Source organism: Zingiber officinale, chromosome 2A (assembly GCF_018446385.1).
Source record: "Zingiber officinale cultivar Zhangliang chromosome 2A, Zo_v1.1, whole genome shotgun sequence".
Classification (NCBI taxonomy): Eukaryota; Viridiplantae; Streptophyta; class Magnoliopsida; order Zingiberales; family Zingiberaceae; genus Zingiber; species Zingiber officinale.
This window is the reverse complement of record NC_055988.1, coordinates 48,245,537-48,272,349: the sequence shown is the minus strand read 5'-3', so window position 1 is coordinate 48,272,349 and position 26,813 is coordinate 48,245,537. Positions and strand designations below refer to the sequence as shown.

Below are 26,813 nucleotides of genomic sequence, written 5' to 3'. Positions count from 1 at the left end.
ATAATTTACTATATATGCTTTTGTTTGTATATTATGAGTGTTCGACCTTAGTAGCAAGGTAGTTTATGATAGTTTGAAGTCATAAAGTACCTACATGCACTTCAGACTTTGAAACTCATATATAATGTCTCTGAATGGTAGAAAAGCATCTGATCAGCTACGGATGTCTGCCCGTGCATTTACTGCTGCTGCTGAAACTTATATATAATTTTTGTTTTTTTTAGCTGCTGCTTCTCCCATCTAATAAGTTTGACATGTTTGAAACTCACATTTGACTTGTAGTATGTCTGCCCGTGCTCCCATCTGCCTAGATGCCATCTGCCCGTGCTTTTTTTTTTGTCCATTCATTTGACTTGTAGTATGTCTGCCCGTGCTCCCATCTGCCTAGATGCCATCTGCCCGTGCATTTTTTTTTGTGCATTTTTTTTTGCTTTATTAGATTCTGTTGATTAGTTAAGATAATATAATATTTCTGCATATTGATATTCTGCATATTTCTGCATATTTGATGTTTTTTTGCTCCCATATTTTTGCATTTGATGTTCTGTGGAAAACATATTTCTGTTGATTAGCTTTATTATATTTTGTTGAGTAGTGTTATTGAAGTAACTGAAGGTGGAAAACATGCCATTTAAATTGGGATGAACTTGAATATTTGCAGGAAAAAGAAAAGGGTCACCCTCCATCACGAGTTGAATTATTCCAGACTTGCTTTACTCATGCCAATGGAAGTCCTTCAAGTAATATTGTAGCAGAAAGATTGGTAAGCTATTTTATACTCTTCAACTATGTTGTAGCAAAAAAATAATTTATTTTAATTATCATTATATATTTAATATGTATCAACATGTTATGTTTTGATAAAGGCCGCAATGAATGAATTAACAAATCAATTTCCTGAAGATTCCAATGATCCAGTGAATCAGAATGATATATTTGCTCAAATCATGGGACCAGATAGACCTGGTCGAGTACGTATGCTTGGTGATGGTGTTAGTCCATCTGATTTGTGGGGAGAAGTTCCTAGTCGTGGCACATGCAATCGACTAGTGATGGAACAACAGACAAAATTAGAAAAAATGGATGAGCAAATTAAAAAGCAAGGCCAACATATTGCAATGTTAGAAGCTAAAATTTCTGATCAATCAAACCAGAGTCATTTTTCAAATTGCAATAGTAATCAACACACATCACCAAATAGTAATCCACAAATGTCTGTTCCTCATCATCCATCTTTACGAGTAAGTTTTATTTAATTTCATTTTTATTATGCATTTCACACATCTTCAAACTCTTTAAAGTTTTAACTCTTTTACACTTTTATATAGATTGGATGCTCTGTTTTGATCAAAATTTTATTTGATTCAACGAAAATTGTGGCAAAAGGAGTGGTCCATAGCATGGATCCAAATACTATAGTAGGGAGACAAGCACTAGGACCAAATTGGTGTGAAGTAAGAATATAAGTTGTCCTGGAACCAGAAGAGAGTTTAATTAGACCTTATGATCTTTTACAAAAGTTTGAGGATGCACTTGGAGGAATGATATCTTGGCCTTATCGTCTGGTATATTTTCTATTTTTCATTGAAATATTATTAATTTTTTATATTTATCATGTAATTATAATTTTAAATAAATATGAAATGCATTTGCAGTTAACAGTAAACGAAGATTACTATTAGGAGATCTTGAAATGATACTTTACATTTTCTCGTTTGGTATGATATTTAATTTTTATCATTATTTTTATTAACTTTTGTCTTCATTGTTTTATTTCACTAATACAGATTTATTCATTGTATTTATAGGTGATAGGTACTTGGATTTTTGTGAAGCTATACGACGGTTGAAGATGGTCTGCCTAGTTAGTTTTTATTTTATAAAACTCTGTTCTAAAACTTAATATTTTGAGTGCAGTGTGTTGTTAGTTTTGGATGTAAAGAACTTGTCGTTAGTTTGCATTTGTAACTTTGACTCAAATATTTGTTGGATGAATTTAGATTATCTATTTGCACTTTAAATAATATTTTATAATTTTTTTCTATTCTAAATGGTGGATGGATTGTGATGATGTGCAAATATTGAATTCATGTTATATATTCTATATAAATATTAATGATCATTTTAAATATATTTATAAATTATTATAATGACATTTGCTATTGTCATAATAGATTAGTTAAGGTGACATTTAAAATGAATCTATAAATTATCTATACTGACATTTTTTATTGTCCTTATAAAAAATATAAATACCATAATAAATGAGTTTTGGTGACATTTAGATTTATCATTGTTATGCTGATAACACGACATATATAAATGTCCATAAAAAAGACTTTTCTTGACATTTTAAAGTGTCGTTATGTCTTTAAATTAGGACACTTTTTATGTTAGCATTGATATTGTATAACAACATTATAAAATGTCAGGAAATTGAGGAGGGTCTAAGACGACATCACTTTATAGGGCGTTTTTGATAGATGTCACCAAAACGTTAGTGTCACCATAAATATGTAATAAGGACATTTATGTGTGTCATGATAGGCTAATTTTCTTGTAGTGAGAGATATCAAGCTGACACATGGGTATGCATTAGAGAATGTATACTGAATGACCCGCCATGAGAAAGTATCATGGATCGTTATATGAGTGTCATATACTTTCTCATGTGGCTATTAGTATAACTACTAGTCCTTAGACCTGAAGTCACCATAGATCCCTACATAAGGAGTTATGTACTTTGGTTTCGTCAAACATCACCCGTAACTGGGTGGACTATAAAGGCGATTACTGGGTATATAACAAATTATGCAGAGGGATGTGAGTGATGTAGATGAGATCTATCCCTCCTATATGACGGGAGAGACATCGGTATTCTTGATAGAGTGAGACCACGAAGTGCATGGCCATGCCCAAATGAGTCAACATTAGATGTTGAGCTCATTTTATCGAGTGAGTCTACTTGGAGTTCAAGATTTAGATTGATTAGAGGATGACACGGTCTATGCCTCACATTGATCAATCTAGATGTCTAGGATAGAAGGACAATGTCACATATTGTGAGGAGTCACAATTAGTAGTCACAAGGTGATGTTGGATCTCGACATTTCTTGTAACTTGGGTAGTAATGATGTGTTGCTAGATACCGCTCATTACTTATGCTCCTAAATGGGTTTAGGGCATTGTCAACGTTACAAGAACCTATAGGGTCACACACTTAGGACATTTAGATGGAGATTTGGTTCATATGATGAACCAAGAGGATTAGATTCATTTGATGAATCAAATTGGATTAAGAGTAATCTAAATTGGGCTAATTGAGTTAGACTCAAGTTGATTCATGTATTTAATGAGTCTAATTTAGATTATGACTCATTAGATCAATTTAATTTAATGAATTAGATTCATTATATTAAGTTGGCTTGAATCAAATGGTTAGATTAGATCAACCATGAGAGAGATTGAGTCAAGTTTGACTTGACTAGAGAGGAATAGGAAGAGTCAAGTTTGACTTGACTCTTTGCCACATCATGAGTGAGGTGGCAAGATGTGGACCAATAGTGTTGTTCCACATCATCTTGTTTTGCCACCTCATGGAGGTTACAAGCCTCCATTGCATTTAATGTGGGTTGGCCACATTAAATGAGTGGAGGATCATTTGCCACATCATTGTGAGGTGGCAAGATGTGGACCAATGGTAATAGTCCACATCTTCATGATGTGCCACATCATAGGAGTTACACAACACCTCTTAATGGCTTCACATTAATTGTGATTAATGTGGAATGGGAGTTACACTCCATGGAGTGGCCGGCCACACAAAAGTGTTGTGAATGAAATTTGATTTTCATTAAAGGCATTACTTCTTCTTCTTCTTCCTCAAGAGAGCTCTCTCCCTTTCCTCCTCTTGCCGTGACCACACAAGGTGCTAGCACACCTTTTGTGTGTTTTCTCCACCTACGTGTTCGTGTGGATACTTCTAGAGGAGTATCTATTTTGATACTCTAGAGATCCGGCAATTCCTTGGACGAGCGGGAACGCGAAAGGGCACGCTTCGAAGGTATAACTCTCATCTAGTGTAGATCTAGAGTCTTTGAAACTCGTATTTTCGTTCGGTTTTTTTCCTTGCACGGATCTACGGCTTTGGGTGATTCGGGGTTTCCGCGACGCGAAAAGCGGTTTTCGCGGCCCGAAAAACCTAACAGTGGTATCAGATCCACGTGCAAGGCGAGTACAAGTTTGTTTTTTGGTTTTATGAAAACTAAAGTTTCTGTAATTTTCTGTAAAATTATGATTTTTGTGTTTTTATGAGTATTTTTCTCGAGTAATCGAAGCACAAGTGTTTAGTCGCTTGTAGGCTTCGGCTACCGGAAAGATTTTTCCAAAACGACTTCGTTTCGCCCCAAAATTTTTTGGGACAGCGGGCTTGGGTGCCATTAGATCGCTTAGGAGCAACTCGCGATGGTTAGATCGCGGGTAGGGGTACTGCCCCTAACCCCGCAAGGGGATTTGCTCCGCGATTGCACCCGAAATCGCTAAAAACGAACCCGCCGGGAAGAATTTTCCGAAACGGCAATGTCTCGGCCCAAATCGTTTTGGGACAGCGGGTTTAGGCGCTGTTGGATCGCAAAGGAACCCTCGCGGGTAGGGGCGCTGCCCCTGGCCCCGCAAGGGGATCCGTTCTGCGATTGCGCCCGAAACCGCTAAACGGGTCCGGCGGGAAATTTTACTCGTAAAAATTGTAAAAAATTAATTTTAAAATTACAGAAAATTAAGAAAATATATAATTTTGAATTATATATTAATTTTGTGATAGTCATGGCCCAAAAACCCAATGTGATTGGATTGTGTTGTAATTCATAATACGGCCTGCGTGCCGTTATGTGTTTGCGAGTGTTGTATTATATTCGCGACCTGCGCGTCGTGCCTTCTCATATATTCTTGTTGTAAATTAGATTTAGACTCGAATGTAACTCAAGTTTCAAATTGTAATGTACAAATTGGAGCGGTGGAGGGTCCACACGAGACGGAGTTCCGAGGCGGGCACGAGCAACACAAGGTGGTCAAAGGGAGGAGCTTGGAGAAGCTGTTGACCCTAGGTTGACCAATAGATCTTCTCATTGGCTTGAGAAGATCGTAGTAGGGTCATGACTAAATCACAAATAGATTAATTAATTGCTTGTGTATGTGATGCATATTTAATAAGTAGTTAATTAATTAGTGTCTTTCGATTAGATTAGATCTAAGTCGTGCACATGATGCACCCTTGCGATTAGATTAGATCTAAGTCATGCACAAGATGCATCCTTTTCGATTAGATTAGATCTTGATCGAACCAACTCTAAATGCCTAACCGTGCCGTGATACCTATCACTACCTCGATCACATGTATTGTTGAATCTGCCAAAGCAGAGCAATACATATTATCTTGGTAGGGTACGGAGGGACAATCTTGGTCCCGCCTATCAACGCATGGGTGAATACAAACTCAATTAGATTGAGTATTCCTAGTTGCTCGGTTAGATCGAGTCAACTATAGGTATTCCTCCAACAGTTGGAAAAGATAGGTCAAAATCACATCTATATTAACTCTCGGGCGTATTAGCCAAAGCTAACTCGAGTTTTAATATAAATGCGGATATTGATTTTATAAACAAGAGTTGCATAGAGATGTAATTGGTAATCGTTACCTACCGATCATACTAAGTCTTGGGCGTATTAGCCAAAGCTAACTCAAGGGTTAGTATGATGTGGATCTTGTCCCACAAGAATTATAGTATTCAGTGGGAGCATCATTTAGTTATAGGCCTAATTAAATGATTTTAAAAGAATATGATATTTATTTCTGCAAATTTTCTGTTGTAGATAACCATGACGTCGAATACGAATTCTTTCTCCCTGCGTTCTGTCCTTAAGAAGGACAAGCTCAACGGAGCAAATTTCCTGGACTGGTACAAGAACCTGAGAATAGTTCTCACTCAAGAACGTAAACTGTACATTCTGGAGCAGCCCATTCCGGAGGCTCCTCCTGCCACTGCCACGCGAGCAGACCGAGATGCTTACAAGAAGCATCAAGATGACGCATTAGATGTGTCCTGTCTTATGCTCGCAACCATGAACTCTGAGCTTCAGAAGCAACATGAGTTGATGAGCGCTTACGATATGGTTGAATATCTTTGTCACCTATATCAAGGACAAGCAAGGCACTGGAAGAGGAACTCCAAAGAATACCTGGAATATCTTAACAAGAAGAGAAATAAGATTTCTACTTCAGGTATAAATGTTATAGAAGTCAACCTCTCTATTTCTTCGTCGTGGGTATTAGATACCGGATGTGCTTCGCACATTTGTACTAATGTACAAGCGCTGAGAAATAGTAGTGCATTGACAAAGGGTGAGATAGACCTACGAGTAGGCAATGGAGCACGGGTTGCTGCTATTGCTGTAGGAACTTACCATCTATCTCTTCCCTCTGGGCTTGTACTAGAATTAGATGATTGTTGTTAAGTGCCTCCCTTGACTAAGAACATAATTTCAGTTTCTTGTTTGGACAAGAAAGGATTTTCATTTATAATAAAAAACAAATGTTGTTCTGTCTATTTAAACGATATGTTCTATTGTAGTGCACCTCTAATAAACGGACTCTATATTCTAGACCTTGAGAGCCCTATCTATAACATAAATACCAAGCAGTTCAAGTCAAATGATATAAACCAAACCTACCTCTGGCACTGTCGCTTAGGTCATATAAATGACAAGCGCTTATCCCAGCTCCATAAGGATGGTTTGCTGGACTCATTTGATTTTGAATCATATGAGATATGTGAGTCATGCCTGCGAGGCAAGATGACCAAGACTCTCTTTAGTGGGCACAGCGAGAGAGCGACTGATTTGTTAGGACTCATACATAGTGATGTATGTGGCCCTTTCAATGTCGCTGCTAGAGGCGGTTATAGATACTTCATCACATTTACTGATGATTTCAGTAGATATGGTTATGTGTACTTGATGACACATAAGTCTGAATCCTTTGAAAAGTTCAAAGAATTCAAGAATGAAGTACAGAACTAGCTTGGCAAGAGTATTAAGATACTTCGATCAGATCGAGGTGGAGAATACCTTTGCCATGAGTCTCGTGACTACCTAGCTGAGTGTGGGATTCTATCCCAACTCACTCCTCCTGGAACACCACAATGGAATGGCGTATCCGAAAGGAGGAATCGTACCCTATTAGATATGGTACGATCTATGATGAGTCAGACTGATCTTCCGACATACCTTTGAGGCTATGCTCTAGACACGGCAGCTTTTATACTCAACCGAGTTCCATCCAAGGCCGTGATAAAGACACCATATAGAATATGGACTGGGAGAGATGCCCAGGTGTCTTTTATGAGGATTTGGGGTTGTGAGGCTTACGTTCGATGTCAAGTCTCAGACAAGTTAGGACCCAAATCCGACAAGTGCTATTTTATTGGATATCCCAAGGAAACTAAGGGATATTACTTCTACATTCCCAGTCAGCACAAGGTAGTTGTGGCAAAGACTGGGGTCTTTCTAGAAAGGGACTTTGTTTCTAGAAAGACTAGTGGGAGTACGTTCGATCTTGAAGAAGTTCGAGATGCAAACAATAGCACTGAAGCCTCGATGGAAGTTGAACTAGAACCACAAAGTGTTGTGGATGATGTTGTTCCACAAGGAGTTGAGGAACAACAACCAGTTCAAGTAGACATACCTCTTCGCAGATCTGATAGGGTACGTCGTCAGCCTGAGAGATACTCGTTTCTCTTGTCTGACCATGATGACGTTACGCTCATAGAGGATGAGCCTACCACCTACCAGGAAGCTGTGATGAGACCAGATTCCGAGAAATGGCTAGAAGCCATGAGATCCGAAATGGATTCCATGTACACCAACCAAGTATGGACTTTGGTTGATCCACCTGAAGGGGTAAAACCCAATGGGTGTAAGTGGGTCTTTAAGAGAAAGACTGACATGGATGGACTTATTTATAAGGGTCGCTTGGTAGCTAAAGGTTTCAAGCAAATTCATGGTATTGACTATGATGAAACCTTTTATCCAGTAGCGATGTTTAAGTCCATTCGGATCATGCTTGCTATTGCAGCCTACCATGACTATGAGATATGGCAGATGGATGTCAAAACCGCGTTTCTGAATGGAAACCTACTCGAGGATGTGTACATGACACAACCTGAGGGTTTTGTAGATCCACAGCATACTAACAAGCTGCATAGGTCCATTTATGGACTAAAGCAAGCTTCTCGGAGCTGGAATCTTCGATTCGATGATGCGATCAAACAGTTTGGTTTCATCAAGAACGAAGATGAGCCTTGTGTCTACAAGAAGGTTGTAGGGGATATAGTTGTCTTCCTCATATTGTATGTGGATGACATATTACTCATTGGGAAGGACATCCCTATGCTTCAGTCTGTCAAGACCTGGCTAGGGAGTTGCTTCTCAATGAAGGACTTAGGTGAGGCATCCCGCATTCTAGGGATTCAGATCTATAGAGATAGATCTAAGAGATTGCTTGGCCTAAGTCAGAGTACATACATTGACAAGGTACTCCTTCGGTTTGCCATGCAGAACTCCAAGAAGGGATTTCTGCCGATGTCACATGGCGTGAGTCTTTCGAAAACTCAAGGTCCCTCTTCTAGAGAGGAGAGAGACCGCATGAATCAGATCCCTTATGCCTCAGCCATAGGATCGATCATGTACGCCATGCTATGTACTCGACCTGATGTCTCGTATGCTTTTAGCATGACGAGCAGATACCTGTCAGATCCAGGTGAAAGTCACTGGATAGCGGTCAATAATATTCTTAAGTACTTAAGAAGGACTAAAGAATATTTCTTGATATATGGAGGCAATGATGAGCTAACTGTAAAGGGTTACAGTGATGCCATCTTCCAGACCGATCAGGATGATTATCGATCACAGTCAGGGTTCGTATTTTGCATTAATGGTGGTGCTGTCAGCTGGAAGAGTTCGAAGCAGGATACAGTAGCTGATTCTATAACAGAAGCCGAGTATATTGCTGCATCAGAGGCAGCAATGCATCACTGAACTTGGGGTGGTTCCTAGCATCGCTGACCCAGTTGAGCTCTATTGTGACAACAATGGAGCTATAGCACAGGCGAAGGAACCTCGCTCACACCAGCGGACCAAGCATATACTACGGCGCTTCCATCTCATTCGAGAGATCATCGAGATAGGAGATGTGAAGATTTGCAGAGTACCTACAGAGGCTAACATCGCAGATCCCTTGACCAAGGCTTTGGCATAGAGAAAGCATGATGGTCACACTAGGTCATTAGGCCTTAGAGCCTATACTGATTGGCACTAGTGCTAGTGGGAGATTGTTAGTTAGAGCCCTAGAGCCAATCATTTGATGATTGTATGGACTCATGTATATCATATTTTTGTATATATATTAAGGTATTTGGTTTTGGTTATTATGCTTATTTGTATTAGTGCCAGATAAAATAAGTATAGTAACGTCCTTGAGTAGAAGGTTCTTACCTATATCAATCGATTGGTTGAATCGATAGTGAGATGATATAGGGAACACTACTCTAAATCATTCCTAGTCGAGTATTAACATTCAGGGACAATGTTAATACAATAAGACTAGCATGTAGGTCAGCTCGATGACTTGATCTCACAAGTCATGGATATAGAGATATCAAGCTGACACATGGGTATGCATTAGAGAATGTATACTGAATGACCCGCCATGAGAAAGTATCATGGATCATTATATGAGTGTCATATACTTTCTCATGTGGCTATTAGTATGACTACTAGTCCTTAGACCTGAAGTCACCATAGATCCCTACATAAGGAGTTATGTACTTTGGTTTCGTCAAACGTCACCCGTAACTGGGTGGACTATAAAGGCCATTACTGGGTATATAACAAATTATGCAGAGGGATGTGAGTGATGTAGATGGGATCTATCCCTCCTATATGACGGGAGAGACATCGGTATTCTTGATAGAGTGAGACCACGAAGTGCATGGCCATGCCCAAATGAGTCAACATTAGATGTTGAGCTCATTTGATCGAGTGAGTCTACTTGGAGTTCAAGATTTAGATTGATTAGAGGATGACACGGTCTATGCCTCACATTGATCAATCTAGATGTCTAGGATAGAAGGACAATGTGACATATTGTGAGGAGTCATAATTAGTAGTCACAAGGTGATGTTGGATCTCAACATTTCTTGTAACTTGGGTAGTAATGATGTGTTGCTAGATACCGTTCATTACTTATGCTCCTAAATGGGTTTAGGGCATTGCCAACGTTACAAGAACCTATAGGGTCACACACTTAGGACATTTAGATGGAGATTTGGTTCATATGATGAACCAAGAGGATTAGATTCATTTGATGAATCAAATTGGATTAAGAGTAATCTAAATTGGGCTAATTGAGTTAGACTCAAGTTGATTCATGTATTTAATGAGTCTAATTTAGATTATGACTCATTAGATCAATTTAATTTAATGAATTAGATTCATTATATTAAGTTGGCTTGAATCAAATGGTTAGATTAGATCAACCATGAGAGATATTGAGTCAAGTTTGACTTGACTAGAGAGGAAGAGGAAGAGTCAAGTTTGACTTGACTCTTTGCCACATCATGAGTGAGGTGGCAAGATGTGGACCAATAGTGTTGTTCCACATCATCTTGTTTTGCCACCTCATGGAGGTTACAAGCCTCCATTGCATTTAATGTGGGTTGGCCACATTAAATGAGTGGAGGTTACTCATTTGCCACATCATTGTGAGGTGGCAAGATATGGACCAATGGTAATGGTCCACATCTTCATAATGTGCCACATCATAGGAGTTACACAACACCTCTTAATGGCTTCACATTAATTGTGATTAATGTGGAATGGGAGTTACACTCCATGGAGTGGCCGGCCACACAAAAGTGTTGTGAATGAAATTTGATTTTCATTAAAGGCATTACTTCTTCTCCTTCTTCCTCAAGAGAGCTCTCTCCCTTTCCTCCTCTTGCCGTGACCACACAAGGTGCTAGCACACCTTTTGTGTGTTTTCTCCACCTACGTGCTCGTGTGGATACTTCTAGAGGAGTATCTATTTTGATACTCTAGAGATCCGGCAATTCCTTGGATGAGCGGGAACGCGAAAGGGCACGCTTCGAAGGTATAACTCTCATCTAGTGTATATCTAGAGTCTTTGAAACTCGTACTCGTATTTTCGTTCGATTTTTTTCCTTGCACGGATCTACGGCTTTGGGTGATTCGGGGTTTCCGTGACGCGAAAAGCGGTTTTCGCGGCCCGAAAAATCCAACACCTATGACCTAGGGTTACCACCCCTAGGGTTTTTAACTTGCCTAACCACAGTTAGGTCTTTTCCTGAAACACTTAACAGACTTGTTAGATCACAACACACCTTAACTTTGAATCATTTGCCATTATCAAAACTCATGTTTGATCGTCGGATGTATCCCGCACCAACAATCTCCCCCTTTTTTATTTTGGCAACCCAAATTCAAAGTTAAGTAAAACAAATGCATGAATATATTTAAAAGGTTTTAAGTGAGCAAGCTTAAGTATATAAATTCAAATAAAAGCATAACTTAAGCTAATACTTAAACTTTGTGACGCTCCCCCTTAATACAAGGCTTTTTTGAATTTTTACTTTTGAATTTCCTACTCTCCCCCTTTGCCATTTATCAAAAAATAAGCCAGTTTTAAGCAATTTTAAATTTTCTTATTGAAAAATAGATTAGGCTTGAAAGACTGGATAAAAGCTAAATTGACTTTGGAAAAATTTTCACCTAAGTTTAAAAGGCTAATATAGTAGACTGTTAAAGTACGATTTTAGCCACTTTTGAAACTTAGTTGTTTTTTGAAATATACTTAGCTAAATTTTAAAAATCTTAAAGGAAATTGAAGTCTCTTTTTGCTTAGCAAAAAAATATTTTGAAAGCAATGAGTAAAGATTTTGCAAAGCTATGATTTTTAATACTTTTAGGTAAGTAAAAATATCTTAGCAAGAATTTATAAAAAGTTGGATTTGAAAGGTTGGCTAAGTTTGAAAAAGTTTGAAAGTTTCTCTATGAATAACTTAACTAAGCTTTTTGCAAACATTGAATTTTGAAAATAAAGACACTTAACTTAATTTGAATAAAAACAATATTTATTGTTGAAAACATAGGAGTAAGAACTTTTTAAGTTTTAGGACGAAGAGGGAGAGACTAAATATTTAATTTAGTTTATTTAATCAAATTGGTTGGTCCTTAAATCCAAGCATGAGTCAAAATTTTTTTTGATCAGGTATCAGAGCCCTAAAGTACAAGTATGCTTAAACTTTATATTTCCTTCACCAACTGTCTAACCTTTAGCTACTTGCTGATTGCCTAGAGGGCAGCAGCTTTCACTTGGTTAGTCGAGTTAAGTCATTTAGTCCAGTTAGATTTGACTAGAGCTGGAAAACTTGACTTGATTACTGTTAATAAATTATTTAACGCCCAGACTCATATTGATGCACAGAAATAAGCATTCTTGAGTCCAGGTTGTACCCTATGCATCTCACACCATTCTATGTTTTTCAAACACAAGCAAGGTATACCTAGGTGTTTTGTGAGATGCTCTGGCTTAAATCTAGGGGAACAGGATTTCTAGGGTAGAGCCTAAACTAAGTCCAATTTTTGAAAATTCTAAGAAAAAGGGATTTTAAAATCATTATTTTTTCCTATATTTTTAAAAGAATAAGAGAATAAGTTTTGAAATAAGATAATGAATTTTGAAAATTAACATCCATTCTACCCAGCACATTCCTATTTATCTTCTAAGTGCACTGAACTCAAGTTCAGGTAAGGGTTTTGTGAAAATGTCAGCTAGGTTTGATTTGGACTCAACATAGTTGAGTGCAAGTTCACCTTTAGCTACGTGATCCCTTACAAAGTGGTGCTTTACCTCTATGTGTTTAGTTTTAGAGTGGTGAATTAGATTTTTTTTTTAGATTGATTGAGCTTATATTATCAATTAATATTTTTGTATTTTTTTATTCTAATTGATAGTCTTTTAAGGTATGCATCATCCACAAAAGTTGAGAGGCACACTCTCCTAGGGCTATGTATTCAGCTTTAGTGGTGGATAGAGCAACACAATGTTGCTTTATGCTTGACCAACTTACTAGGCACTGACCTAGGATTTGGCAGCTACCACTTGTACTTTTTCTGTCTAATTTGCACCCGGCATAGTCTGAGTCAGAATAGCCAATTAGGTCAAAGGTGCTAGTTCTAGGGTACCAAAGTCCTATATTGAGGGTGTCTTTTATATATCTAAGTATTTTTTTGACATATGTTAGATGTGATTCTTTTGCACAAGACTGGTATCTTGCGCACATACCAACTGCAAATATTATATCTGGTCGACTTGCAGTTAGGTAGAGTAGGCTTCCTATTATACTTCTATAGTACTTTGGGTCTACTAATTTTCCTTCTGGGTCAGAGTCAATGTTGATATTAGTGGCCATTGGGGTATTTATAATTTTTGAGTTTTCCATGCCAAATTTTTTAATTAATTCTTTAGCATATTTAGTTTAGTAAATATAGATTCCATCTTTCGTTTGTTTAATTTGTAAACCTAAGAAGAAATTTAGTTCTCCAACCATACTCATTTCAAACTCATTTTTCATTAATTTAACGAATTCTTTTAGAAATTTAGAGTTAGTTGATCCGAAAATTATATCATCAACATAGATTTGAGCTATGAAGATGTCTTTTTCTATAGTTTTTACAAATAGGGTCAGATCTATGTGACCTTGATTAAAACCTTTGGATGTTAAGTAATTGGATAACCGTTCATACCATGCTCTAGGTGTTAGAGTGTATACTGAAAGCCTAAGCTTTTGTAAACATTTATTTTGAATAAAGAATCACATTTGGTCAAATTATCTACATTTGATTGTAGTTGTTCAAATTAATTTATATTATAGATAACATAGTATGTGGTGTCACATACAGAAGATAATATTATCAGTACCTGATAAATTATAAACAGTAGCTCACGACCAAAATGGAAAGGAACAAACCATTGGAAGGTCGTAGTGCAATTAGGAATTAATTTATCTTAACGATATAATTACACTAGTACACTTAGAGTGTATTGAGTAGGACCATTAGAGGTCGTTTTCTTTTATACTGACTTTATAAAGGAACAAAGACCTCAGTTATTATGGAAGTGTGTGCTCTTAATCCTAATATAATAACAAACACATATACTTGATATTTATTTCTTTAATTTATCAATGGGTGAGATTTAGTTCGATAAATCAATAAGCCCGATAAGTTGGGAAATGATACCACTTATAGTGTGTGTTGTTGATTATAAAAGGAAACTGTGTCCTAGTGATCTAGGTTGATAATGTCCCCAAGAGGAGCTCATAAGGATTGTCATGTTAAACTCTGCAGGTGGACTTAGTCCGACATGACGATAAGGTTGAGTGCTACTACTCTTGGACTAAGATATTAATTAAATGAGTTGTCAGTAACTCACTTAATTAGTGGACATTCGACATCTTAAACACAGGGAGATTAACACACTCATAATAAGAAGGAGCCCAAAAATGTAATTTGGGATTGGTGCGGTATTTCAATAATAGTTCTCTAGTGGAATGAATTATTATTGATAAAATTAAGTTGTTTGTTCAGGGCGAACACGGGATGCTTAGTTTTATCGGGAGACCAAAACCAATTCCTCCTCTCGGTCCCTATCGTATCCTCTTAGTTATAGAGTACTATACCCACCTTCATACCCATAGTGTAGGGGCCGGCCAAGCTAGCTTGAGAACCAAGCTAGGGCCGGCCAAACCTTGGTCCATGGGTGGCCGGCCCTAGCTTGAACCCAAGCTTTGGTGGCCGGCCCTATTAAATTAGAAAAGAATTTTAATTTTAAAATTTTCTTATGTGGAAGATATAATTTATTGGAGAGATTAAAAATTAAAATATCTCTTTTATAAGTTTCTACAAAAGATTAAGAAAAGAGATTAAATCTCTTTCCTTATTTGTAGATTGAAAGGATATTTTATTTTTCTTCTTTGTAAATTATTCACATGTTGAAAAATTAAAATTATAGAAATTTCTTTTTATCAACCATGAAGGGATTTTAAAAGGAAATTTTATTTTTTTAAATTTCCGGAAACAAATAAGGAATTTTAATTGGTTGATTGAAAATTACCTTGTTTGCTCTTCCATGAGGTGGTCGGCCATGACATGAGCTATTAGGAAATTTTATTTAATTTTTCTTAATTAATTCATGTAAAGGAAAGTTAAGGAAATTTTATTGTAATTAAATTTCCTTATTTGCCAAAGATAAGGATTATAAAAGAGGGGGTTTTGGGTGCCTTCAAGGTGAACAACCTCTATTATTTTTCTCCCTCTTTTCTTCCTTGGTGTGGCCAGTTTTTCCCTTTCTCTTCTCTCCATCCTTGTGGCCGAAACTCTCTTCTCTCTTGGAGATCAAGTGGTGGCCGGATCCTAGCTTGGAGAAGAAGGAGAGAAAGCTTGCATCCTTGGAGCTTGGTTGGTGGAAAAAGATCTTCATCCTTTGAAAGTCTTGCTTGGCCGAAACGTGAAGGAAGAAGAAGAAGGTGTTAGGTGGTCCTCGTCTCGGAAGATCGTTGACCACACAACTGTTAGTTAGAGCCCTAGAGCCAAGCATTTGATGATTGTATTATAGACTCATTGTATCATATTCTTATATAAATAAAGGCATTTTTTATTTTGGTTATTATACTTACTTGTATTGGTGCCAAATAAACAAAGTATAATAATGTCCTTGAGTAGAGGGTTCTCACCTATATCAATCGATTGATTGAATCGAAAGTGAGATGATATAGGGAACACTACTCTTAATCATTCATAGTAGAGTATTAACATTCAGGGACAATGTTAATGCAATAAGACTAGCATGTAGGTCAACTCGATGACTTGATCTCACAAGTCATGGATATGGAGATATCAAGTTGACACATGGGTACGCATTGGAGAATGTATACTGAATGACCCGCCATGAGAAAGTATCATGGATCGTTATATGAGTGTCGTATACTTTCTCATGTGACTATTAGTATGACAATGTTAATTCAATAAGACTAGCATGTAGGTCAACTCGATGACTTGATCTCACAAGTCATGGATATGGAGATATCAAGTTGACACATAGGTATGCATTGGAGAATGTATACTGAATGACCCGCCATGAGAAAGTATCATGGATCGTTATATGAGTGTCGTATACTTTCTCATATGACTATTAGTATGACTATTGGTCCTTAGAGCTGAAGTCACCATGGTTCCCTACATAAGGAGTTATGTACTTTGCTTTCGTCAAACATCACCCGTAATTGGGTGGACTATAAAGGTGATTACTGGGTATATAACGAATTATGCAGGGGGATGTGAGTGATGTAGATGGGATCTATCCCTCCCATATGACGGGAGCGACATCGGTATTCTTGATAGAGTTAGACCACGAAGTGCATGGCCATGTCCAAATGAGTCAACATGAGATGTTGAGCTCATTTGATCGAGTGAGTCTACTTGGAGTTCAAGATTTAGATTGATTAGAGGATGACACAGTCTATGCCTCACATTGATCAATCTAGATGTCTAGGATAGAAGGACAATGTCACATATTGTGAGGAGTCACAATTAGTAGTCACAAGGTGATGTTGGATCTCAACATTCTTGTAACTTGGGTAGCAGTGATGTATTGCTAGATGCCGCTCATTGCTTATATTTCTAAAGAAGTTTAGAAACATTGCCAATGTTACAAGAACCTATTAGGTCACACACAAAGAACAAGTGGATGGATATTAGGTTCATATGATGAACCAATTGGATTAGGTTCATATGATGCACCAAAGATTGGATTCAAATTAGACTTATTGAGTTAGACTCAATTAGATTCAATTATTGAATGAGTCTAATTTAAATTTGATTCATTGAGTCAATTTATATTAATGAATTGAGATTCATTAAATTAAAATTGACTTGAATCAAAGGTTGGATTTGACTCAACAAGGAAGAGAATTGGTCAATTTTGACTTGACCAAATGGAAGTTGAAACATCAAGTTTGACTTGATGCATTGCCACATCATGAAGATTGACTCATCCTACATGGCATGACTAACCTTGCCACATCATCTCCACCTCATGAGGTATGCCACCTCATGGAGGTTACACCTCCCATTCCATTTAATGTGGCCGACTACATTAAATGAGGGAGTTATGTGTGTGGCCGGCCACACTAAAGGGTGGAGGGGGTTTTCATTTTGTGGGATTTTATGAGTGGTAATTGCTTCATCTTCTTCCTTGGTCTTTCTTCCTCCTTGCTGCTGTTGCCGTGAGTTCTAAGCAAGGGTGAAGGTGGTTGAGTGAGTTCCAAGAGAATAAGAAAGAGTGAAGGTCACAAAGGAGGATACTACTTCTTGAGTGTATGAGATTCCTTTTGCATCCTCTCTTTTTCTTCCTTTCAAATCCTACCTAAGAGCCCAAGAAGTGCTAGAACACTTATGGTGCTCTCTTCTCCATCCTTGAGTGTTAGAGAACACTTCTTGTTCGTGTGGATATCACTAGAGAGTTGTCTACGTTGATAACTTCGAGATCCGGCGTACCGTTGGACGAGCGGGATTTGCGAGGGCACGCTTCAAGGTATAACTCTTATCTACTGTAGATCTTGAGTGTAAAATTCGTATTCGTAGTTTTAGAAATTTTTCTTTACACGGATCCGTTGGCTTTGGGGCTTTCGGGCTTTCCGCAACGCGAAAACGCGGTTTTTGCGGCCCGAAAAAACCCAACAATGGTATCAGAGCCACGTGCAAAGACGAATACGAGTTTATTTTGTGTTTTATGAAAACTTTTCAGTTCTGTAATATTCTGTAAATTTAGTTTTTTTATAGTTTTTATGGGTAATTTTCTCGTAGAAGCGAAGCACAAGTGTTTCGGCTCTTGTAGGCTTCCGCTACCGGGAAGATTTTTCAAAAACGGCCAAGTTTCGCCCCAAAACCTTTTGGGACAGTGGGCTAAGGCACTGTTAGATCGCAATGGAACCCTCGTGATGGTTAGATCGCGGGTAGGGGCGCTGCCCCTGGCCCCGCAAGAGGATTCGTTCCGCGATTGCGCCCGAAAACCGCTAAACGGAACCGCCGAGAAATTATACTCGTAAAAATTGTAAAAAATTATAGAAAAATTACAGAAAATTATAGAAATATATAATTTTGAATTATATATTATTTTTTGTGATAGTCATGTCCCAAAGACCCAATTTGATTGGATAATTTGTGTTGTAATTCATAATACGGCCTGCGTGCCGTGATGTGATGTGCGTGTTGTATGTTTTTATTTTTCCGCGACCTACGAGTTGTGTCTTTCTCTTTTATTCATGTTGTAAATTAGATTTAGACTCGAATATAACTCGAGTTTCAAAATGTAATGTAAATTTTGAAGCGGTGGAAGTCCACTCGAGACAGAGTTACGAGGAGGGCGCGAGCAACACGAGGTGGTCAAAGGAAGGAGCTTGAGAAGTTGTTGACCTTAGGTTGACCATCCGATCTTCTCATTGGCTTGAGAAGATCGTAGTAGGGCCATGATATAATCACAAAATTATTTGATTAATTATTTAATTAATTGTGTTCTGTGTATGTGATGCATGCTAGTTAATTAAGTAATTAATTAGTGCCTTACGATTAGATTAGATCTAAGTCGTGCACATGATGCACCCTTCGATTAGATTAGATCTATCATGTATATGATACACATCATCGTTTAGATTATATCTAAATCACGTCAACTCGTAATGCCTACCATGCCGTGATACCTACCACTACCTTGATCGCATGTTGTTGTTGAATCTGCCAAAGCAGAGCAACACATACTATCTTGGTAGGGTACGGAGGGACAATCTTGGTCCCTCCTATCAACGCATGGGTGAGTACAACTCAATTAGATTGAGTATTCCTAGTTAACTTGGTTGGATCGAGTACTATAGGCATTCTTCCAACGGTTGGAAAGATAGGTCAAAATCATATATATATTAACTCTCAGGCGTATTAGCTAAAGCAAACTCGAGTTTTAATATAAATGCAGATATTTTTCCTATAAACAAGAGTTTCATAGAGATGTAATTGGTAATCGTTACCTACCAATCATACTAAGTCTTGGGCGTATTAGCCAAAGCTAACTCAAGGGTTAGTATGATGTGGATCTTGTCTCACATGAATTATAGAATTCAGTGGGAGCATCATTTAGTTAAAGGCCTAATTAAATGATTAAGAATATGATACTTATTTTTGTATTTATTTCTGTTGTAGATTACCATGACGTCGAATACGAACATCTTCTCCCTCCAATCTGTACTTAAGAAGGACAAGCTCAACGGAGCAAATTTCCTGGACGGGTACAGGAACCTGAGAATAGTTCTCACCCAAGAACGTAAACTGTACGTTCTGGAGCAGCCCATTCCGGAGGCTCCTCCTGCCACTGCCACGCGAGCAGACCGAAATGCTTACAAGAAGCATCAAGATGATGCATTAGATGTGTCCTGTCTTATGCTCGCGACCATGAACTCTGAGCTTTAGAAGCAACATGAGTTGATGGGCGCTTACGATATGGTTGAACATCTTTGTCACCTATATCAAGGACAAGCAAGGCACTGGAAGAGGAACTCCAAAGAATACCTGGAAGACCTTAAGAAGAAGAGAAATAAGATTTCTACTTTAGGTATACATGTTATAGAAGTCAACCTCTCTATTTCTTCATCGTGGGTATTAGATACCGGATGTGCTTTGCACATTTGTACTAATGTACAAGCGTTGAGAAATAGCAGGGCATTGACGAAGGGTGAGGTAGACCTACGAGTAGGCAATGGAGCACGGGTTGCTGCTATTGCTGTAGGAACTTACTATCTATCTCTACCCTCTGGGCTTGTACTAGAATTAGATGATTGTTGTTATGTGTCTGCCTTAACTAAGAACATAATTTCAGTTTCTTGTTTGGACAAGAAAGGATTTTCGTTTACAATAAAGAACAAATGTTGTTCTGTCTATTTAAATGATATGTTCTATTGTAGTGCACCTCTAATGAACGGACTCTATATTCTAGACCTTGAGAGCCCTATCTATAACATAAATACCAAGAGGTTCAAGTCAAATGACAAGAACCAAACCTACCTCTGGCACTGTCGCTTAGGTCATATAAATGACAAGCGCTTATCCCAGCTCCATAAGAATGGTTTGCTGGACTCATTTGATTTAGAATCATATGAGATATGCGAGTCATGCCTACGAGGCAAGATGACCAAGACTCCCTTTAGTGGGCACAGCGAGAGAGCGACTGATTTGTTAGGACTCATACATAGTGATGTATGTGGCCCTTTCAATGTCGCTGCTAGAGGTGGTTATAGGTACTTCATCACATTAACTGATGACTTCAGTAGATATGGTTATGTGTACTTGATGACACATAAGTCTGAATCCTTTGAAAAGTTTAAAGAATTCAAGAATGAAGTACAGAACCAGCTAGGCAAGAGTATTAAAATATTTCGATCCGATCGAGGTGGAGAATACCTTAGCCATGAGTTTCGTGACTATCTATCAGAGTGTGAGATCCTATCCCAACTCACTCCTCCTGGAACACCACAGTGGAATGGTATATCCGAAAGGAGGAATCATACCCTATTAGATATGGTACGATCTATGATGAGTCACACAGATCTTCCGACATTCCTTTGGGGCTATGCTCTAGACACGGTAGCTTTTATACTCAACCGAGTTCCATCAAAGGTCGTGATAAAGACACCATATAGGATATGGACTGGGAGAGATGCCCAGGTGTCTTTCATGAGGATTTGGGGTTGTGAGGCTTACGTTCGACATCAAGTCTCAGACAAGTTAGGACCCAAATTCGTCAAGTGCTATTTTATTGGATATCCCAAGGAAACTAAGGGATATTACTTCTACATTCCCAGTCAATACAAGGTAGTTGTGGCAAAGACTGGGGTCTTTCTAGAAAGGGACTTTATTTCTAGAAAGACTAGTGGGAGCGCGTTCGATCTTGAAGAAGTTCAAGATGCGAACAATAGCACTGATGCCTCGATGGAAATTAAACTGGAACCACAAAGTGTTGTGGATGATGTTGTTCCACAAAGAGTTGAGGAACAACAACCAGTTCAAGTAGACATACCTCTTCGCAGGTCTGATAGGGTACGTCGTCAGCCTGAGAGATACTCATTTCTCTTGTCTGACCATGATTACGTTGTGCTCATAGATGATGAGCCTACCACCTATCAGGAAGCTATGATGAGACCAGATTCCAAGAAATGGCTAGAGGCCATGAGATCCGAGATGGAATCCATGTACACCAACCAAGTATGGACTTTGGTTGATCCACCTGAAGGGGTAAAACCCATTGGGTGCAAGTGGGTCTTTAAGAGAAAGACTGACATGGATGGACTTATCTATAAGGGTCGCTTGGTAGCTAAATGTTTCAAGCAGATTCATGGTATTGACTATAATGAAACCTTTTCTCCAGTAGCGATGTTTAAGTCCATTCGGATCATGCTTGCTATTGCAGCTTACCACGATTACGAGATCTGGCAGATGGACGTCAAAACTGCATTTCTGAATGGAAACCTACTCAAGGATGTATACATGACACAACCTGAGGGTTTTGTAGATCCAAAGCATACTAGCAGAGTATGCAAGTTGCATAGGTCCATTTATGGACTAAAGCAAGCTTCTCGAAGCTGGAATCTTCGATTCGATGATGCGATCAAACAGTTTGGTTTCATCAAGAATGAAGATGAGCCTTGTGTCTACAAGAATGTTGTAGGGGACATAGTTGTCTTCCTCATATTGTATGTGGATGACATACTGCTCATTGGGAAGGACATCCCTATGCTACAGTCTGTCAAGACTTGGCTAGGGACTTGTTTCTCAATGAAGGACTTAGGTGAAGCATCCCACATTCTAGGGATACAGATCTATAGAGATAGATCTAAGAGATTGCTTGGCCAAAGTCAGAGTACATACATTGACAAGGTACTCCTTCGGTTTGCCATGCAGAACTCCAAGAAGGGATTTCTGCCGATGTCACATGGCATGAGTCTTTCGAAGACTCAAGGTCCCTATTCTAGAGAGGAAAGAGACCGCATGAATCAGATCTCTTATGCCTCAGCCATAGGATCTATCATGTACGCCATGCTATGTACTCGACCTGATGTCTCGTATGCTTTAAGCATGACGAGCAGATACCAGTCAGATCCAGGTGAAAGTCACTGGATAGCGGTCAAGAATATTCTTAAGTACTTGAGAAGGACTAAAGAATATTTCTTGATATATGCAGGCAATGATGAGCTAACTGTAAAGGGTTACAGTGATGCCAGCTTCCAGACCGATCAGGCACTACAAGAAAAACGTCATTCAACAACACTCAAACGACAACGGTTTTATACCAAACCGTTGTCTTTTTGCCTTTTAACAACGGTTTTAACCAAAACCGTTGTCTTTTAGCAATTTTTTTGGCCTACGACAACGGTTTTTAAAAACCGTTGTTTATTTATGTTTTTTTAAGACTACGACAACGGTTTTTAAATGCTACAACAACAGTTTTTGAAAACTATTGTCTATGTGCGCTTTTTTTTGGGATTACGACAACAGTTTTTAAAAGTCGTTGTCTTAAGTGATGTTGAATATTGGTGTTTTTTTTTCCTTCGCCGTTTTTTCCCCTTCGCCAATTTTTGCCCCGCTTTTTTTCTTTCCCTCTCCCCGAAAGTTTTTTGCCGCCGCATTCCACCCTTTTATCTTCTCAATCCGTCCCTCTTTTCTCTTTTCTCACAATCTCTCGCTCACCGGAGCCGCGTAGGAGCAGCAGCAGTCCACGAGTCCATTAAGGACGCCCTCACCGGCAAGACCTCCGACATGAAATCCACTAACAGTAAGTGTCCTCTACTTCTTCCTCCTGCATCTTCTCGTCGAAAACCCTAGATACTCCTGCATCTTCTCGCCGTCTGCGGTACTCTGGGCTCGCCCTCTTCGCATTCCTCTATATAAAGCCCCTTCTATCGTCTTCTTGCTCCACACTCTTCTTCTTGGCCTCCGCGAAGGCTCCCCGTGCCACAAATCCTGGTCGTCGAACCCTAATCCTCCTCTTATCCCGTTTCTTTCCTGATTCTGCCAGACTCTTGGAGGAGCGAGACGTGATAATGGGAAAGAGAGCGGAGGAGCTCGATATCGATAATCTATTGGATGAGATTCCCCATCTTCGTCATCGTGGTGTCCTCGATAGACCCGACGGTGCCGGTTTCCGCATCGCCGATGAGTTGCCGACGTCGGTCCTCCATGGGGATGGCGGTGGGTGTATCTGGTCTGAGGGGGTTCCGAGCTCGTTAGCGGAGCGTTCGCTTCCGTTGGAGGAGACCCTCCTGCTCCAAAACCTGGGAGCAGCCTGGTATGCTTCTTTTTTTTTTTTGTGTTTTTGTTTCCATTACATGCCAAAGCGTTTCTTGCCTCAAAATACAATTACAGCTTTGCATTAACTTTCCTCAAAATACAATTACAGCTTTGCATTAACTTTCTTGCTCGTCTACTTCCACCTTCCCTTTCAGTGTATATGACAAAGACTGAACTCAAAAGTGTTGCAATATAATCTCTCGGATTCATCTCATTTGAGGCCACAACCACCAGATCACAGAAATGGGCTTCTACTTCAATTCTCACACGCTGGCCTCTTTCTTCCTGCTCTTAGCATTCCCAGCCTTCACTTATGGATGGGGAATTGTCGGCCACCAGATTATTTGCCAGATTACCCAGGATCGTTTAAGTGAGTCAGCAGCTGCAGCGGTTAAAGAACTACTCCCTGCCTACGCAGAGAACGACCTAAGCACCCTTTGCTCTTGGGCAGATACAATCAAGTTTCGATACCATTGGTCGTCGGAACTTCACTACATTGATACCCCTGATGATCTTTGCACTTATAATTACAACAGTTAGTGTTCATGCATGCTTTGATTGTGTTTATTCTAGTCCATACAATATCGTTCTAGTATTAGCAATGATATGTTGTTGGTTATGATCAGGGGATTGCAAAGATGAAGATGGTGTGAAAGGGAGGTGTGTCTCAGGTGCCATCACTAATTATACTAATCAGCTTCTCACCTATGGAAGCTCTGCCGATGAATCACAATGTAATTAATATATCAAAGATAGTTTCTATGTCCTATGTTATATTGATATCATTTCTACTTAATTCATTTCCTCTGTTTTTTTTTACCTGTAATCTAGATAATCTCACTGAAGCACTTCTATTCCTTTCTCACTTAATGGGTGACATCCATCAGGTAGAAGAGACTATTTCTTAATTGCTTTCTTCAGTTATTTGCACCAACTGATGTCGATTCGGAATTGTTTAGCCTCTTCATGTAGGATTTACTTCTGATAGAGGAGGAAATACGATCCCAGTGCGTTGGTTTAGAAGGAAATCAGAGCTCCATAAAGTAGGAATTTGGTTTATTTTTTTGAAAATCTCTTTCACCATTTTTCACACTAATTTTCATGTGCGGATATATGCTGCAATGCAGGTCTGGGATAAAGATATTATTGAGACAGCAGGAGATCGATTTTACGACAATGTTGTGGAGGAATTTCTCAACGCACTCAAACAAAACATCACTGTGAGATAATTTTCCGTGAGTTTTTTTTTTTTTGATGTCTTTGTGTTAGTTTTGATTAAAGCTTTTAGTTGAACAACAGGGAGAGTGGTCTGATCAAGTTGTGAAATGGGAGAAATGCAGCAATAACAAGGTCGCTTGTCCTGATGTGTAAGTAGAATTTGCACTCTGTGTTCATTAGAGAAACAACCCAGTGCACAAAATTCCTCTTGTTTCCTTAAATTTGAACCAGTGATTACCAGGTCATGCGACAATAATTTTACCGTTGCACTTAAGCTATGAAATGAAAATGATAGGGGATTGCAATTCTAAGGAAGTAACTTCTTACACAGTTGGGATAGAAAACCTAACATCAATCTGACTTCTGGTGACAATTCTGTCTTGTATGATCATGACTTGTAGAGGTAATGGTTAACTGAATAACTAACAGATATCACTGATCATGGAGACTATAATCTTATGGAGACAAATTTACTTCTATTTTTCAGCTACGCACTCTTTGATGGTGATGGACATCAAGTGCCTCAAGATCTAGTGGAAAAAGTTGGTAAGGTGTTTGAAACCATTCTGTGGAAGAGGTAAGTTCTTTATTAACCTTATATCTGCAGTGCTGATAACTTGGAAATATTTCTCTTGTGAAATAACTGTTCAACGTTTACAGGCTAACAAACTCAGGTATGAAACAAATGAAGACATGTCTATAGCACAGGCTATTAAGCTAGTCATGGAGAGGCATTCAATATGATGCATTATTAATGAATTAAGTCTACTTTATGAGATTTCAGATTTTTTTATTATTCATAGGCATTTAGTTTAGATCAAGTGACATTTCTTTATCTTCTTCTTACAGGTGGAGTTTGAAGGATTAGGAGAATTAAGAAGCAAGGATGAAGAAGATGAAGGATTAGGAGAATTAAGAAGCAAGGATGAAGAAGATGAAGGCATCTAGTTTATCTTCTTTCTTTATCTATTTGGTCCACTTCGATCCAAGTACGATGCAAACATGGCAAGGATGAAGAAGATGAAGGATTAGGAGAATTAAGAAGCAGTGTTTTGTTACTCTTCTAGTGTTGTACATGGTAAAAGTAGTTCAAATGATCCAACTCTTCAAAACTGGATATCAAGATTAGGATGTTGTGTTACTCTTCTAGGATTAGGATGTTGTGTTGTTCTACCTTTGTTTTAATAGTGTCGTTGTCATTTTGTTGGCTGCTTTTGAAATTTCTTCGGAATGTTGTAAATATTATTTTCGAATGTTAGAAAATTATATGTTAAATTTTATTTACAAATTTAGTATTTTGAATGATTTATAATACTAGAAAATTGTATAATAAATTTTAATATTTTTTTTATTTTTTATCAAAAAAAGGCAACGGTTTTTCACTGTTGTCGTAAATAGGTTAAAACTGTTGTTGAAGACCCTGTTATTAAAGGTAGACGCTCAAAGACAACGGTGAAAAACTGTTGTCTTTGAAGGAAAAGACAACAGTTTTTCACCGTTATAAAAACTGTTGTCTTTGTCTTCAAAGACAACGGTTAAAAATCGTTGTCTTTGAGTACCCCCTTTAACAACACAGCCTTTAACAACAGTCAGAAAGGGGCTACGACAACGGTGAAAAACCGTTGTTGTAAGGCTTTTTTCTTGTAGTGAGGATGATTACCGATCGCATTCAGGGTTCGTATTTTGCATTAATGGTGGTGCTGTGAGCTGGAAGAGTTTGAAACAGGACACAGTAGCTGATTGTACGACAGAGGCCGAGTACATTGCTACATCAGAGGCAGCAAAGGAGGCAGTTTGGATCCACAAGTTCATCACTGAACTTGGGGTGGTTCCCAGTATCGCTGACCCTATTGAGCTCTATTGTGACAACAATGGAGCAATAGCACAGGCGAAGGAACCTCGTTCACACCAGCGGACCAAACACATACTACGGCGCTTCCATCTCATTCGAGAGATTATCGAGAGAGGAGATGTGAAGATATGCAGAGTACCTACAGAGGCTAACATCGCAGATCCCTTGACCAAGGCTTTGGCACAGAGGAAGCATGATGGTCACACTAGGTCATTGGGGCTTA

At 38.6% G+C, this 26,813-nt stretch overlaps 1 protein-coding gene and 1 long non-coding RNA gene across 2 annotated transcripts; both read left to right on the top strand.

Annotated features, from left to right (window-relative positions):
* Positions 1-613: 613 nt before the first annotated feature.
* On the top strand, positions 614-2,021 carry LOC122039626. The gene is made up of 2 exons (XR_006128279.1): positions 614-763; positions 1,809-2,021. It is a non-coding gene; the product is annotated as an uncharacterized LOC122039626 (long non-coding RNA).
* A 20,704-nt stretch (positions 2,022-22,725) lies between these two features.
* On the top strand, positions 22,726-25,482 carry LOC122043658 (endonuclease 2-like). The gene is made up of 9 exons (XM_042604262.1): positions 22,726-23,518; positions 23,676-24,055; positions 24,147-24,254; positions 24,352-24,407; positions 24,480-24,563; positions 24,648-24,740; positions 24,820-24,887; positions 25,226-25,315; positions 25,413-25,482. Exons 2-9 carry the CDS (start codon positions 23,764-23,766, stop codon positions 25,480-25,482), a joined length of 861 nt encoding a protein of 286 aa, XP_042460196.1. The 5' UTR covers positions 22,726-23,518; positions 23,676-23,763.
* The last annotated feature ends 1,331 nt before the right edge of the window (positions 25,483-26,813 follow it).